Source organism: Phycodurus eques, chromosome 4 (genome assembly GCF_024500275.1).
Source record: "Phycodurus eques isolate BA_2022a chromosome 4, UOR_Pequ_1.1, whole genome shotgun sequence".
NCBI lineage: Eukaryota > Metazoa > Chordata > Actinopteri > Syngnathiformes > Syngnathidae > Phycodurus > Phycodurus eques.
Window position 1 is genome coordinate 6,022,327 of NC_084528.1, and position 14,865 is coordinate 6,037,191.

The following is a 14,865-nucleotide window of genomic DNA, read 5'->3' on the forward strand; positions in this document are numbered from 1 at the left end:
CAGTGCATGTCAGAGCAAATGAGAATCATGAGGTCAAAGGAACTGCCTGAAGAGCTAAGAGACAGAATTGTTGCAAGGCACAGATCTGGCCATGGTCACACAAAAAAAAATTCTGCTGCACTTAAGGTTCCTAAGAGCACAGTGGCCTCCATAATCCTTAAATGGAAGACGTTTGGGATGACCAGAACCCTTCCTAGAGCTGGCCGTCCGGCCAAACTGTGCAATCCGGGGAGAAGAGCCTTGGTGAGAGAGGTAAAGAACCCAAAGATCACTGTGGCTGAGCTCCAGAGATGCAGTCGGGAGATGGAAGAAAGTTCTAGAAAGTCAACCATACCTGCAGCCATCCAACAGTCGGGGCTTTATGCAGTGACCCGACGGAAGCCTCTCCTCAGTGCGAGACACATTAAAGCCTGCATGGAGTTTGCTAAAAAACACCAGAAGGACTCCAAGATGGTGAGAAATAAGATTCTCTGGTCTGATGAGACCAAGATGGAACTTTTTGGCCTTAATTCTAAGCGGTATGTGTGCAGAAAACCAGGCCAATACAGTCCCAACAGTGAAGCATAGTGGTGGCAGCATCATGCTGTGGGGGTGTTTTTCAGTTACAGGGACAGGCGACGGGTTACAATCGAAGGAAAGATAAATGTGGCCAAGTACAGGGATATCCTGGACGAAAACATTCTCCAGAGTGCTCAGGACCTCAGACTGGGTCGAAGGTTCACCTTCCAACAAGACAATGACCCAAAGCACACAGCTAAAATAACGAAGGAGTGGCTTCTCCGTGACTGTTCTTGAATGGCCCAGCGAGAGCCCTGACTTAAACCCAATTGAGCATTTCTGGAGAGACCTGAAAATGGCTGTCCACGAATGTTCACCATCCAACCTGAAAGAACTGGAGAAGATCTGCAAGGAGGAATGGCAGAGGATCCCCAAATGCAGGTGTGAAAAATTTGTTGCATCATTCCCAAAAAGACTCACGGCTGTATTTGCTCAGAAGGGTGCTTCTAGTAAATACTGAGCGAAGGATCTGAATACTTATGGCTGTGTGATATTTCGGTTTTTCTTTTTTAATAAATCTGCAAAGATTTCAACAATTCAGTTTTTTGTCAATATGGGGTGCTGCGTATACATTGAGGAAAAAAATTTACTTAAATGATAATTGACTCACACACTTCTAGTGGAAGAACTGTCGAGGTGCGGGTGTGTGTTGTTTGCATGTTGCTATATGGATAAAAGATGACATCACTGTGACAGGTCAAGACTGAACATGCCCAGACATGGCTTTGGGGGAGTTATGACAATTTAAGATTGTTTAGAAGAACATACATGATTGGCTGTTTATTGATGTAAAGAGACCACCCATAGATAGCGGGGGAATAAGGGATTTTCGTAATATCACATTTTCTCTGCCCCAAGTGAACAGTTTGGGTCTGTATTGTCATTCTATCAACAGGGTCGTTGGGGCACGGCTACGAATGTGTGGGGGGGTGAGGTGTGAGGATGTGACTGGAAGTTAGGGTGGCCTGCTTGGGGGCCCACTTGGAAAGAGGCCTCCTGCAGGTGGAAGGGGTCTATGGAATTTCCGTAGGGGGCCCTGTTGGGGACCTGTTCACTCTCAAAGGTCGTAAATCTATTGACAACTGTGTTATCAATCAAGCAACAGGTCTTTGGGTAGGTGACCGGATGTGAGGGACCACTGAGGGGGTGCCCTGGGGACCTGTCTATTCCATAGCGTCGTAAATCTGATTTTCTGTGACATCATGACTTCCTGGAGGGGGCCCTTTTGGGGACTGTCTATTCCTTAAGGTCGTAAATCATTTTCCTGGCATTTCCGGTTGGGGATTTTCGGCCCGATGTCTGGTATGACTTCCGGTTGGGAGGGGTGGGGGAGATTTCCGGTCGTGCCATGTGCTGTTTCCGTTATGACTTACGGCCCTATTTCCGGTCCTATTCCCGATGACGTCAGCACTTGCGGCATAAGATCCTAAATCATTCAGTCAAATTTTGTCAAAAAGTGTATACTCTCTCTCTCTCTCTCTCTCTCTGTCGCTCTCTCACCTGCCTGGACTCACATATGATCTGAAGTGACATTCCTTTCTTTATCAGTAGGGCTTAATATGATGTCGGTCCACCCTTTATTTACTTTAACAGCTTTAATTCTTCTGAAAATGCTTTCCACAAGGTTTAGGAGTGTGTGTAGGGCATTTTTAACTTCTCATTCAGAAGAGGTCACACAGTGATGTTGGACAAGAAGGCCTGGCTCTCAGTCTCCGCTAGAGCTGCACGGTTATGGCGAAAATAATCACGATTAGTTTTATCAATATTGTAATCATGATTATTAATAACCGTTATTCCTCATCTTCAGGAAAACATATTTTTTATTGCACTATTTTTTTAACAAAATGCAACAGTTTTCAGTTAAAAATGAATATTTCAATATAATAAAAATAAGAGAGATGAAAAAATAAATGTTCCCAAAATAATTCTACTTTTGCAAGGGCTAACTGAATAAATGTGCTATTACAAAGTGCAATCACGAATTCTAACTTAATGGAAGCAAATACAGTTACTGCATAGAAGGCAATAACATAAGGCTGCAAGCACTGACTTTTCATTTGAAAATCCCTGTCATCAATATAGTGAATTGTCAAGGACGGTACATCTCCATTGTTCTGCTCGACCATCGGTCAGTCATGCACGGTCACAAACTGCAGAGAACGACAGTTGTGATTTCCCTCTTTATTTAGTCCCAGCCTTTTTTCATTGTGGTCAGGCCAACCGAAAAGTTGAAGTCAAAGCAGCTGCTACAATCAATAATAATGTCTTACCGTGACACCCCGCCAACGTGCTGAGCGGGCCAACTTCAAAATAAAAGTATATATACTATATACTATATTAATACTAGACTTTACACCGATTTTATCGGGCTGATCGGTATCGGCCGATATTTAGCATTTTATGCTGATCGGCTTTAATGTCATAATTCCCCGATCCGATCAATCCGCAAAAGACATTTACTCCGCGTCATTGCGTGCACATTATATTTGAATCCAAAAGCTACTTTATTTTTAGCCTCGTCGCGTGTCTTTTGCCGTAGTTGGAAATACCTGACGGCAAGTTATTTAAAAAAAAAAAAAACATGTCGGCAGTGTGGAACAAACAACACGTCTGAGACAGACAACACGTAAAGCCAGTCAACTTAATCTACACCAAACTCTCTCATCCCTGTCTTTATGGATCTTGGTATGTGCACTGGTGCACAGCCGTGTTAGAAATGGAAGAACTGTTCCCGCAAATTTGGGAGCATGGAATTGTCCAAACTGTTGACTCCTTAGTTCCAGTGAAAGGAACTCTGAAGGATTCAGCATACTTAGAGCTTTTGAACAACTCATTGCTCCCAACTTTGTGGGAACAGATTGGGGATGGCCACTTCCTGTTACAACATGACTGCACAAAAACCAGGGTCCATAAAGGCATGGATGAGAGAGTGTGGTATAGATGAACTTGACTGGCCTGCACAGAGTCCTGACCACAACCTGATAAAACACCTTTTGGATAAATTAAGAGTGCATGCTGAGAGACAGCCCTTCTCATCCCATCCACTGTGTGACCTCAAAAATACACTTCTGGAAGAGTGGTCAAATTTCCCGACACACACTCCTGAACCTTGTGGAAAACCTTTCCAGAAGAATTAAAGCTGTTATAGTGGTAAAGGGTGGACCGACGTCATATTAAACCGTATTGTTTAAGAAGGGGATGTTACTTTCAGATCATGTGAGTCAAGGCAGGTGAGCGACACATGTGGCCTGCAGGTAAGTCATAACAACAAAAATGAAGGGAAAAAAAAAAAAAGAAGATTGCTCTTACTTGAGTTCCCACTGTGATGTTAGGTATTGAGGAAATTCCAGCACTGGACTTGGGCTTTTTATTCTTGGCTCTGGCCTTTTCAAGCATTTTTTTCCGTTGACTAAAAGGCACCACACCCCTATAGACAGATAACAGATCATTGATATTTATGCTTCTCTTACATTCCATTATAATTCAGAACATCACACAGACAATTTGATATAATGTCAGATATAGTTGTTACATTGGTTTCTCATTGCATTTGTCCCCAATGATTTATGACCATAATGAATGAAAATCTATAGAACTATGGATTGGACCAGCTGAGATTTCCAAATACCATTTTTTAAATTATGTGTATTGTATGATTTTTGAAAAATGCTCGAGGCATACTTCCATGTTTGAAATTTATATAACCTGCTATTCAATAAAGAAAACCATTACAAAGGTCACCAATAAACATTTCTGGATTCAATCGCACTGTACACGAATTTGAATGTTTTCAGGTGCATTCATACTTGTCATATTTGAGTGAGTTGAAACGACCTGTTGTGCGATTGCTTCGCCAGTGTGGTTTGTTTAGTAAGGTGTGAACGCTATCATGTAGGCGTAGAATAGAACTTTGTCACTGTCACAGGAAAAATTAAAATAAATTAGGCATTTCACAATTTGTAGTTTTGAGGTAAAAAAAAAAAAAAAAAAAGATTTCAAAGCATACAATCATCAAAAATGCACTTATTTACAGAACATATTCGCATTCGGGAGAATGTCCACATTTATGATATGGTAGTTGTGTGATTATTTATATTCAAGTACTGTGCAGATTTTTGATCATAGAAGCCATTAGTTGTTCTTGTTTTTTTTTTTTTGGGGGTGGGGGGGTCAGATGCATTTTACATCTTAAGGTCTCTTTATACTCCCGCGCTCCTGCGTAATTTTAGCCACAGCTCTGACCATGCGTACACAAAAAAACTTGTGGTAGAATATTGAAACTACAAATAGTATGCACTAAGAGTGTTACAGAGTTAAGCAATTTCAAATAGTACACGTTCAAGTTCCTCTAATTAACAAAAGTTAGTAGACAATTAGTAGACAATTTGAATGATTGGATTTTCACAAACTCAACTGCCAAAATAAATGTTTCTCAAACTCCTCAGCTCAGCTTTTTATTTTATCTACAGTGTGACTGGTAGATGTAGTGGTTCTGTTGGGAGAGCGTCTGTGGTCCCTAATGAATAACCCTACGTAGTGACGTCTCCCCAATGATCCTTGTATTCATAGATGAAACCTGTTAATGCAGCCCTATGGGGGGCACAAGCCAGTGCGAACTGTAGTCCGGTCCCAAGCTCGGATAAATGCAAAGAGTTGCGTCAGGAAGGGCATCCGGCTTTAAACTTTGCCAAACAAATATGAGCGTTCATCCAGAGAATTCCATACCGGATCGGCCGAAGGGTAGGTGGAATGCGGGTTCTTCGGCAGAAAGAGAAGAGAAGAGGAAAGCACAGAGCCTAGAACTGAATGTGGGGACTTTGAATGTTGGGACAATGACAGGAAAAGCTTGGGGGTTGATTGACATGATGATTCTGAGAGAGGTTGATATACTGTGTGTCCAGGAGACTAGGTGGAAGGGCGGTAAGGCCAGAAGTTTAGGGGTAGGGTTCAAACTGTTTTACCATGGTGTAGATGGGAAGAGAAACAGAGTAGGAGTGATTTTAAAGCAAGAGTTAGGTAAGAATGTCTTGAAGGTGAAATGAGTATCAGATCGAACGATGAGGCTGAAACTTGAAATTGAGGGTGTTTTGTCTCATGTAATTAGTGTCTATGCCCACAGGTAGGATGTGACCTAGTGGTAAAAGAGAAATTCTGGAAGGAGCTGGACGAAGTAGTTCTGAGCATCCCAGACAGAGAGTCGCGATTGGTGCAGATTTTAATGGACATGTTGATGAAGGAAACAGGGGTGATGAAGAAGGGTTGGATAAGTACAGCATCCAGGAAAGGAACTTGGGACAGATGGTGGTGGGCTTTGCAAAAAGGATGGAAATGCCTGAAGTGAACACTTTTTTCCAGAAGACATAGGGTGACCTACAAGAGCGGAGGTAGATTACATCTTGTGCATATGATATAATCTGAAGGAGGTTACCGACTGCAAGGTAGTGGTAGGGGAGAGTGTGGCTAGATAGCATAGGATGGTGGTGAGTATGATGACTCTGGTGGTGGCGAGGAAGAATAAGAAGACAAAGGCAGAGCAGAGAACCATGTGGTGGAAGCTGAGAAAGGAAGAGTGTTGTGCGGCTTTTCGGGAAGGTGAGACAGGCTCTCGATGGACAGAAGGAGCTTCGAGAAGAATGGGCCACTACAGCCGAGGTGATCAGAGAGACAGGCAGGAGAGTACTTGGTCATTTCTTCTGGCAGGAAAGGAGAGAATGAGACTTGGTGGTGGAACCTCACAGTACAGGAAATCATACAAGGAAAGAGGTTAGCTAAGAAGAAGTGGGACACTCCTCAGTAGGAGAGGCGAAAGGAATACATTGAGTTGCCATGTAGGGCAAAGTTAGAGGTCGCAAATGCCAAACAAGAGGCATATGACGACGTGTGCCAGGTTGTACACAAAAGAAGGAGAGAAGGGATCTCTACAGGTTGGCCAGACAGAGGGATGGAGATGGGAAGGATGTGCAGCAGATTAGGGTGATTAAGGATATAGATGGAAATGTGTTGACTGGTGCCAGCAGCCTGGTGGACAGATGTAAAGAATACTTTGAGGAGTTGATGAATAAGGAAAATCTGAAAGAAAGAAGAGGCAAGTATGGTGGACCAGGAAGTAGCAATGATTAGTAAGAGGGAAGTTAAAAAGGCACTAAAAAGGATGAAAAATGGAAAGGCAGTGGGTCCTGATGACATACCTGTGGAGGTATAGAAGCATTTAGGAGAGGTGGCTGTTGTTTTTGACCAGCTTGTTCAAAAGAATTCTACTGGGTGAGAAGATGCCTGAGGAATGCAGCAAAAGGGTGCTGGTGCCCAATTTTATGAATAAAGGTGATGTGCAAATCTGTGGGAACTATAGAGGAATAAAGTTGATGAGCCACACAACGAAGTTATGGGAAAGATTAGTGGAGGACACTCAGGACAGAAGTGAGTATTTGAGAGCAACAGCAGGTTTCATGCCTAGAAAGAGTACCGCAGATGTATTATTTGCCTTGAGGGAGAAGTAAAGAGAAGGTCAGAAGTAGCTACATTGTGTCTTTGTAGATCTAGAGAAAACCTATGACAGAGTTCCCAGAGAGGAACTGTGGGATTGCATGCGAAAGTCTGCAGTAGCAGAGAAGTATGTTAGAATAGTACAGCACATGTATGCGGGCAGCAGAACAGTGGTGAGGTGCGTTGTAGGTGTGACAAGGAGTTTAAGGTGGAGGTGGGACTGCATCAGGGATCAGCCCGAAGCTCCTTCCTGTATGCAGTGGTGATGGATAAGCTGACAGATGAGGTTGGACTAGATTGCCCGTGGACCATAATGTTTGCAGATGACATTGTGATCTCCAGTGAAAGCAGGGAGCAGGTGGAGGAACAGAAAGTTGGAGGCATGCACTGGAAAGGAGAGGAAAGAAGATTAGCCGACGTAAAACAGAATATAGAGGAAGGTGTCAGGTGTGTTATGTGACAGAAGAGTCTCTGATAGGATGAAGGGAAAAGTTTATAGGACAGTGGTGAGGCCAGCCATGATGTACAGATTAGAGACAGTGGCACTGAAGAGACAACAGGAAGCAGAGCTGGAGGTGGAGGAAATGAAGACGTTGAGGTTCTCTCTAGGAGTGACCAGGTTGTATAAAATTAGAAATGAGCTCAGAGGTATGGCTAAGGTTAAATGTTTTGGAGACAAAGTTAGAGAGAGCAGACTTCGAAGGTTTGGGGACGTCCAGAGGAGAGGGAGAGAGTATATTGGTCGAAGGATGATGAGGATGGAGCTGCCAGGCAAGAGAGCTAAAGGAAGACCAAAGAGAAGGTTGACGAATGTATTGAGGGAAGACATGAGGGCTGATGGTGTTAGAGAGAAGGATGCAGGAGATAGGCTTACATAGAAAAGGATGACACACTGTGGCAATCCCTTGCGGGACAAGCCGAAAGGAAAACAAGATGGATGAACGCTGTTGCTTGTCCTCCTCCATTTAATTAAAGATCATTCTTGTCTGTGGGTTGTGACATCTGTTGGGATCGAGTTTGATGTCAAAACACTTATTTTTTATTTTATTTCTGAGACTGGCCTTTTCTCTGAAATAGGGCCGTAAGTCATAACAGAATTAACAGCAGTGGTTATACATTCTCCTACTTGATTTTTTTATTTTGTTGGTAACACCTGCATTAACTGTTCCAAACAATCTTTTTTGCCTCGTTTCCCTTCTCAAACAAGTCTGAGATATAACTCTCTCTCTTTGCCATGATTTTCGATTCCTTAAAATGATTGCTACAACAATATAAAGTCAATTGGAGGCATTTCTCAATACAAATGAAGTTCAGTGTGTGGCAGTCTACAACAGGCGGGATTTATCAACTCATTCCTCACTGGCATGCATAATTGACGAATGCAGATTTTTTTGTACTTACATTCTAAATTTCACTCAAACAAACCAGTTTAGAACCTGTTCTACGTACTCTTTGAAAAATGAGGTCCTCTGTAGTACAGCTGCTAAATCAACTTGTGCAACAGTAGGTAATGCTTGAATAAAGCGGTCTCACATCGCAGTTTGCAAGTTAAAATTTACATTTTGCGCCTAAAAACATTGGTCGAGAAGTTCCGACTAGATATAGTCGGGCTCGCCTTCACACACGGCTTGGGCTCTGGTACCAGTCCTCTTGAGGGGTTGGACTCTCTTCCACTCTGGAGTTGCCCACGGTGAGAGGTGCCAAGCAGGTGTGGGTATACTTATTGCCCCCCGGCTCGGCGCCTGTATATTGAGGTTCACCCGGGTGGACGAGAGGGTAGCTCCGCAGGGCTAACGTGGTGTTAGTAAGGTACAATAAAGTTAATCTCGCTGATTTGAGTTACCTTATCTCGGATCGAAGGCGGCTCACATATTGGCCGTCTTTGGTGGAGATAAAGGTCAGTGTTTCGACGATTACACGCTCGCGTTCCATTTTACTCAAACACTACTCCACTTTTGCCATTTACTGTCTTTTTTTTCTTGCATTTTTCATCTTTTCACCCACCACTCCAATTCCTTTCAATCAAATTGTGCCCCGCTTCCATCTTTTTCTTCCTTTGCTGAGGTCACGTAAATGCGCTGCCACATTAAAAATAGCCCGTGTGCACGTTCTTTGAGCTTTACAAATTTAAAAAAAATGGTTCCCAGAGGCATCCTCAGTATTTTTTTTAAATCAAGGTGCTCAAATTAATGACTTGTTTCAGCCCTACAGCATTCATTGTGTAAATCTTTGCTTGTCAATTGAAAAATGGAGAAATTACAATTTCTACCTTTTTCTATCGCCCCCACGATATATATTCCCCATATCGCCCAGCACTACATGTGACTCTGCCTATCATACTATTTGAAAGAGAAAAAAAAACTATTAATCTGATTGTAAGTGTATTCTTACCACCAGTAGAGGCTGTTGTCCAATTGTGCACAAGTGTAGAGTGCACAGCAGTAGAGGGACACCATTCGTTCCCCCTGAAGTTCAGGGAAAGCTTGGGCAGTGTGCTCCAGTTTAGCGGCTACTGAGCTTAGTGTGTCGTCAACCCAAGTTGCCACCTATATAACACACAAATGAATAATGATTCATTAAATACACATGTGCAACTGTGATTGGTGTGTAATTGTACATCCTGAATCACACATCATGTCCATAGGGTAAAAAGCTATATACCTTGTTGGTCTCTGTTGCTACAGTGGCTCTTATACTATTGGCTGACAATAAGGTGATCCTCTCGTTGGCCAGACCCAGGAAAGACACACGTGGATGATGAATGGAAGGATTCTGATGGAACAAATGACCATAGTGAGACAGTAGCTCTCAATGATGCTTCAGTCACACTGCGTAAATGGGGCTAAACCACACAACAGAAAAGACTGAATATTTATTTTGGGGGGGGGGGTACAGTGACAACTCAAACACAGAGTCACATGACTTCTGTATAACATTTCACCGATCGCTGCTAGTATCAATATAGACATTGGTTAACAATTGTATTATACCCCCACCCAATGTACGGTTTATGCCTCAACTGCTCTGAATTAAGAGCACTGGTAATTACCCAAATATTTGTTCATGATTCCATCATCGTTAATTCGCCAATAAAGTGAACCACCGCTCTATATATCGTGGTTTATCTTTTGCACCCCTGCTATGTCCTACGTCACATATTTGGAAGCAAACGTTTTGATGTGTCTTGACAGTACACAGGCAATGCCGAATTTAAAGTTTCCGGGGAGTAACATACCATAACATACAGGGCAGCACGGATCTCTCCTCGATGTAGATGCAGCCCAATTAAAAGGAAGGCAGGGAAGGTCCCCCTACTAAGCTACAGTAATAGTCATTGTTCTCACAGAGGAGAGAGAATACAGTGGAACCCCTGTTTAGGAACAACCCAGTGGACAAGACCATTTTATTTACGAACAACCTTGGTTTACACACCAAGATCCTCCACCGGTCGAGTGAAGTGGAGGAGAAAAAGGAAAAAAAAGACCAATTTAGGTGGAACCTTGGTTCACAAACACATTTTTCAGAAAAATATTGCTAAGGTTCACAAACTACCGTCGGTCAAAAAGGTATTTAATCACCCACGAATTGTGCAAGTTCTCCCACTTAAAAAGAGGAGAGGCCTGTCATTTTTATCACAAGTATACCTTACCTATGAGAGACAAAATGGGAGGGGGAAGAAAATCCATAAAATCACAATGATTTTTAAAAACATTATTAGAAAATTATGGTGGAAAATAAGTATTTGGTCACCTACAAACCAGCAAGATTTCTGGCTCTGACAGACCTGTAACTTAGGTAACTTCTTTAAGAGGCTCATCTGTCCTCCACTCGACATCTGTCCTGGACTTAAAGGCAAAGTTATGTGATTGTTTTAAATGCATAAGATGTAATTCTCTTTGTTTTATGTTAAATTTGACAGTTACATTCATAGGGGATTGGCAATAAACAGCTTGAAACCTCTTTTTTTAAGAATTGCCGAACTGCTGCTACCTGCGAAGTTGAGTTCACTTACAGCATAGAGTGCTCTTATCTTGAATTTCCGCTCGCAAATCAAAGCAAGAAAATTTGACAGAACGACCGCTCATATCTCGAAAAACGAATCACTCATATTTCAAGGCACGAGTGTAGTAATTTCTGACTTCTCAGCGAAGCCTAGTGAGCTGGGTCAAATTTGGGTGTAAAAAGGTTAATTCGGTTTGTCCGGCCATCTGTTCGTGACCTCAACATAAAACAAACTGGTTCTGCAGCAGGACGACAATCCAAAACATACCAGAAATTCCACCTCTGAACGGCAGAAGAAAAACAAAATGAAGACTTTGGAGTGTCCTAGTCAAAGTTCTGACCTGAATCCGATTGGGATGCTGTGGCATGACCTTAAAAAGTCGGCTCATGGTCGAAAAACCTCCAATGTGGCTGAATTACAACAATTCTGCAAAGATGAGTGGACCAAAATTCCTCCACATCGCTGTAAGACTCATTGACTCATTGCAAATGGTTGATTGCAGTTGTTGCTGCTAAAGATGGCCCAACCAGTTATTAGGTTTCAGGGGTAATCACTTTTTCTAGACAAGGCCATGTAAATTTGGATTTTATTTCCTCCCTTATTAATAAAAACCATATAAAAACTGCATTTTGTGTTTACTTTTGTTGTCTTTGACGAATATTTATATTTGTTCAATGATGGGAAACCTTTAAGGATGACAAACATGCAAAAAATAAATCAGGAAGGGGCAAACACCACTGTATATAGTAGGGCTGTACAATATACTGTTTGATCATCATCATCGCAACGTGCGCATGCGAAATTGGTCAAGGTCCTGCGATGAAGAGGTCAAAAGAACTCAGGTACCCAACATGCACTGCACTAGTGGTATGCAGATACCAAAATTCTGACTTCGATACTGTACTTATATAAAATGCTTTGATGCCGGTACTGAAACAAAACCACGGCAAAAATATACAATCAGTAAAACTGACAAAACAACTTAAAATAATTTTATAATCATTTTTATTCATTCAAAATATTAAGATAACCTTGAAAAATAATGTAATAAAGGAATTAGCCCATTTTTAAGTTCCACAAAACACATGTAGACTGGTTGGGTGAACTCCCACGCACCCTCGAAGACCCTGCCGAGGGTGTAGAGGTGGTCAACTGTTCGACGGCCAGGATGAAAACAACACTGCTCCTGAATCTGAGATTTGACTTCCCGCCGGACCCTCCTCTGCAGCACCCCTGAATAGACCTTACCAGGGAGGCTGAAGAGTCTCATTCCCCTGTAGTTGGAACACCCCCCCCCCGGTGCACACTTAAAAAGGGGGACCACCACCCCAGTTTGCCATTCCACAGGCACTGTCCCTGTTTTCCATGCGATGTTGCACAGGCGTGTAAACCACGACAGCCCACAATATCCAGAGCCTTTAGGAACTCCGGGCGAATCTCATCCACCCCCGGGGCCTTGGCACAGAGGAGCTTTTTAACCACGTCGGTGACCTAAATCCCAGAGATAAGAGACCCCGTCTCAGAGGCCCCAGACTCTGCTCTCGTCCACTGGGGTGAACCCCAACGTACAGGCGCCAAGTCGGGGGGGGCAATAAGTATACCCGCCTCTCACTGTGGGCAACTCCAGAGCGGAAGAGAGTCCAACCACTCTCAAGAGGACTGGTACCAGAGTCCAAGCTGTGTGTGGAGGCAAGCCCGACTATATCTAGTCGGAACTTCTCGACCTCATACACCAGCTCGGGCTCCTTCCCTGGCAGAGAGGTGACATTCCACATCCCGATAGCCAGCTTCCGTAGCCGGGGATCGGATCGCCAAGGTCCCTGCCTTCGGCCACCGCCCAGCTCACACTGAACCTGACCCCTATGGCCCCTCCCACAGGTGGTGAGCCCATGGGAAGTGGGACCCACGTTACCCTTTCAGGCTGTCCCCCGGCCAGCCAGGGCCCCAAGGGTGCAGAAAGAATTTATTAGCAAATTATGGTGGGAAATAAGTTTTTGATCAATCAAATAAGTTCATCTCAATACTTTGTTATATACCCTTGGTTGGCAATGTGTTTTACAAGGTTTTCACACACTTGCTAGTATTTTGGCCCATTCCTCCATGCAGACCTCCTCCAGAGCAGTGATGTTTTGAGGTTGTCGCTGGTCAACACAGACTTTCAACTCCCTCCAAAGATTTTCTATGGGGTTGAGATCTGGAGACTGGCTAGGCCACTCCAGGACCTTGAAATGCTTCTTATGAAGCCATTCCTTCGTTGCCCGGGCGGTGTGTTTGGGATCATTGTCATGCTGAAAGACCCAGCCACATTTCATCTTCAATGCCCTTGCTGATGGAAGGAGGTTTTCAGTCAAAATCTCACGATACATGGCCCCCTTCATTCTTTCCTTTACAGGGATCAGTCGTCCTTGGTCCCTTTGCAGAAAAACAGCCCCAAAGCATGATGTTCCACCCTCATGCTTCACAGTAGGTATGGTGTTCTTTGGATGTAACTCAGCATTCTTTCTCCTCCAAACAAGACAAGTTGAGTTTTTACCAAATAGTTCTATTTTTGTTTCATTTGACCATATGATATTCTCCCAATCCTCTTCTGGATCATCCAAATGCTCTCCAGCAAACTTCAGAAGGACCTGGACTTGTAATGGCTGAAGCAGAAGGACACGTTTGATACTGCAGTATTTGAGTCCCTGGCAGTGTAGTGTGTTACTGATGGTAGCCTTTGTTACTTTGGTCCCAGCTCTTTGCAGGTCATTCACTAGGTCCCCCCCGTGTGATTCTGGGATTTTTGCTCACCGTTCTTGTTATCATTTGGACCCCACGGGGTGAGATCTTGTGTGGAGCCCCAGATCGAGGGAAACTATCAGTGGTCTTGTATGTCTTCCATTTTCTAATAAGTAACAGTTGATTTCTTCAAACCAACCTGCTTACCATTTGCAGATTCAGTCTTCCCAGCCTGGTGCAGGTCTACAATTTTGTTTCTGGTGTCCTTTGACAGCTCTTTGGTCTTGGCCATAGCGGAGTTTGGCGTGTGACTGCTTGACGTTGTGCACAGGTGTCTTTTATACTGATGAGTTTAAACAGGTGCCATTAATACAGGTAACGAGTGGAGGACAGATGAGCCTCTTAAAGAAGTTACCTAAGTTACAGGTCTGTGAGAGCCAGAAATCTTGCTTGTTTGGAGGTGACCCAATACTTATTTTCCACCGTAATTTGCTTATAAATTCTTTAAAAATCAGACTGTGATTTTATGGATTCCCCCCCCCCACACACACACACATTTTGTCTCCCATAGGTGAGGTATACTTATGATGAAAATTACAGGCCTCTCATCTTTTTAAGTGGGAGAACTTGCACAATTCGTGGGTGACTAAGTACCTTTTTGACCCACTGTAGTTTGTGAACCTGAGCAATATTTTTCTGAAAAATGTGTTTCTTAAAGGTGTTACAGGTCTGTGAGAGCCAGAAATCTTGCTTGTTTGTAGGTGACCAAATACATATTTTCCACCATAATTTGTTAAATTCTTCAACCCACACAATGTGATTTTCTGGATTTTTTTCCCCCCTAATTTTTTTTCTCATAGGTGAGGTATACCTATTATGAAAATTATAGGCCTCTCTCATATTTTTAAGTGGGAGAACCTGCACAATTGGCGGCTGACTAAATACTTTTTTGCCCCACTGTATAAACTAATCCACTCAAATATAGTAATGAATATATAGTGATGAATGCAGATTGGGTTTAACACGTAAAATTACAGATTGATTAAAAACAATAGTGTTAAGAACATGCTAATGACAATACGTACTACAGCATTACAGGCCAA

The 14,865-nt window shown here is 43.0% G+C and overlaps 1 protein-coding gene across 1 annotated transcript in view; it reads right to left on the reverse strand.

Annotated features, from left to right (window-relative positions):
• The window catches only part of ubr5 (ubiquitin protein ligase E3 component n-recognin 5), a 133,009-nt gene that overhangs the window by 68,183 nt on the left and 49,961 nt on the right, over positions 1 to 14,865 (reverse strand). The window contains 3 exon segments of the mRNA XM_061673734.1: positions 3,868 to 3,985; positions 9,433 to 9,587; positions 9,703 to 9,813. Of these exon segments, the coding sequence (XP_061529718.1) occupies positions 3,868 to 3,985; positions 9,433 to 9,587; positions 9,703 to 9,813 (384 nt within the window).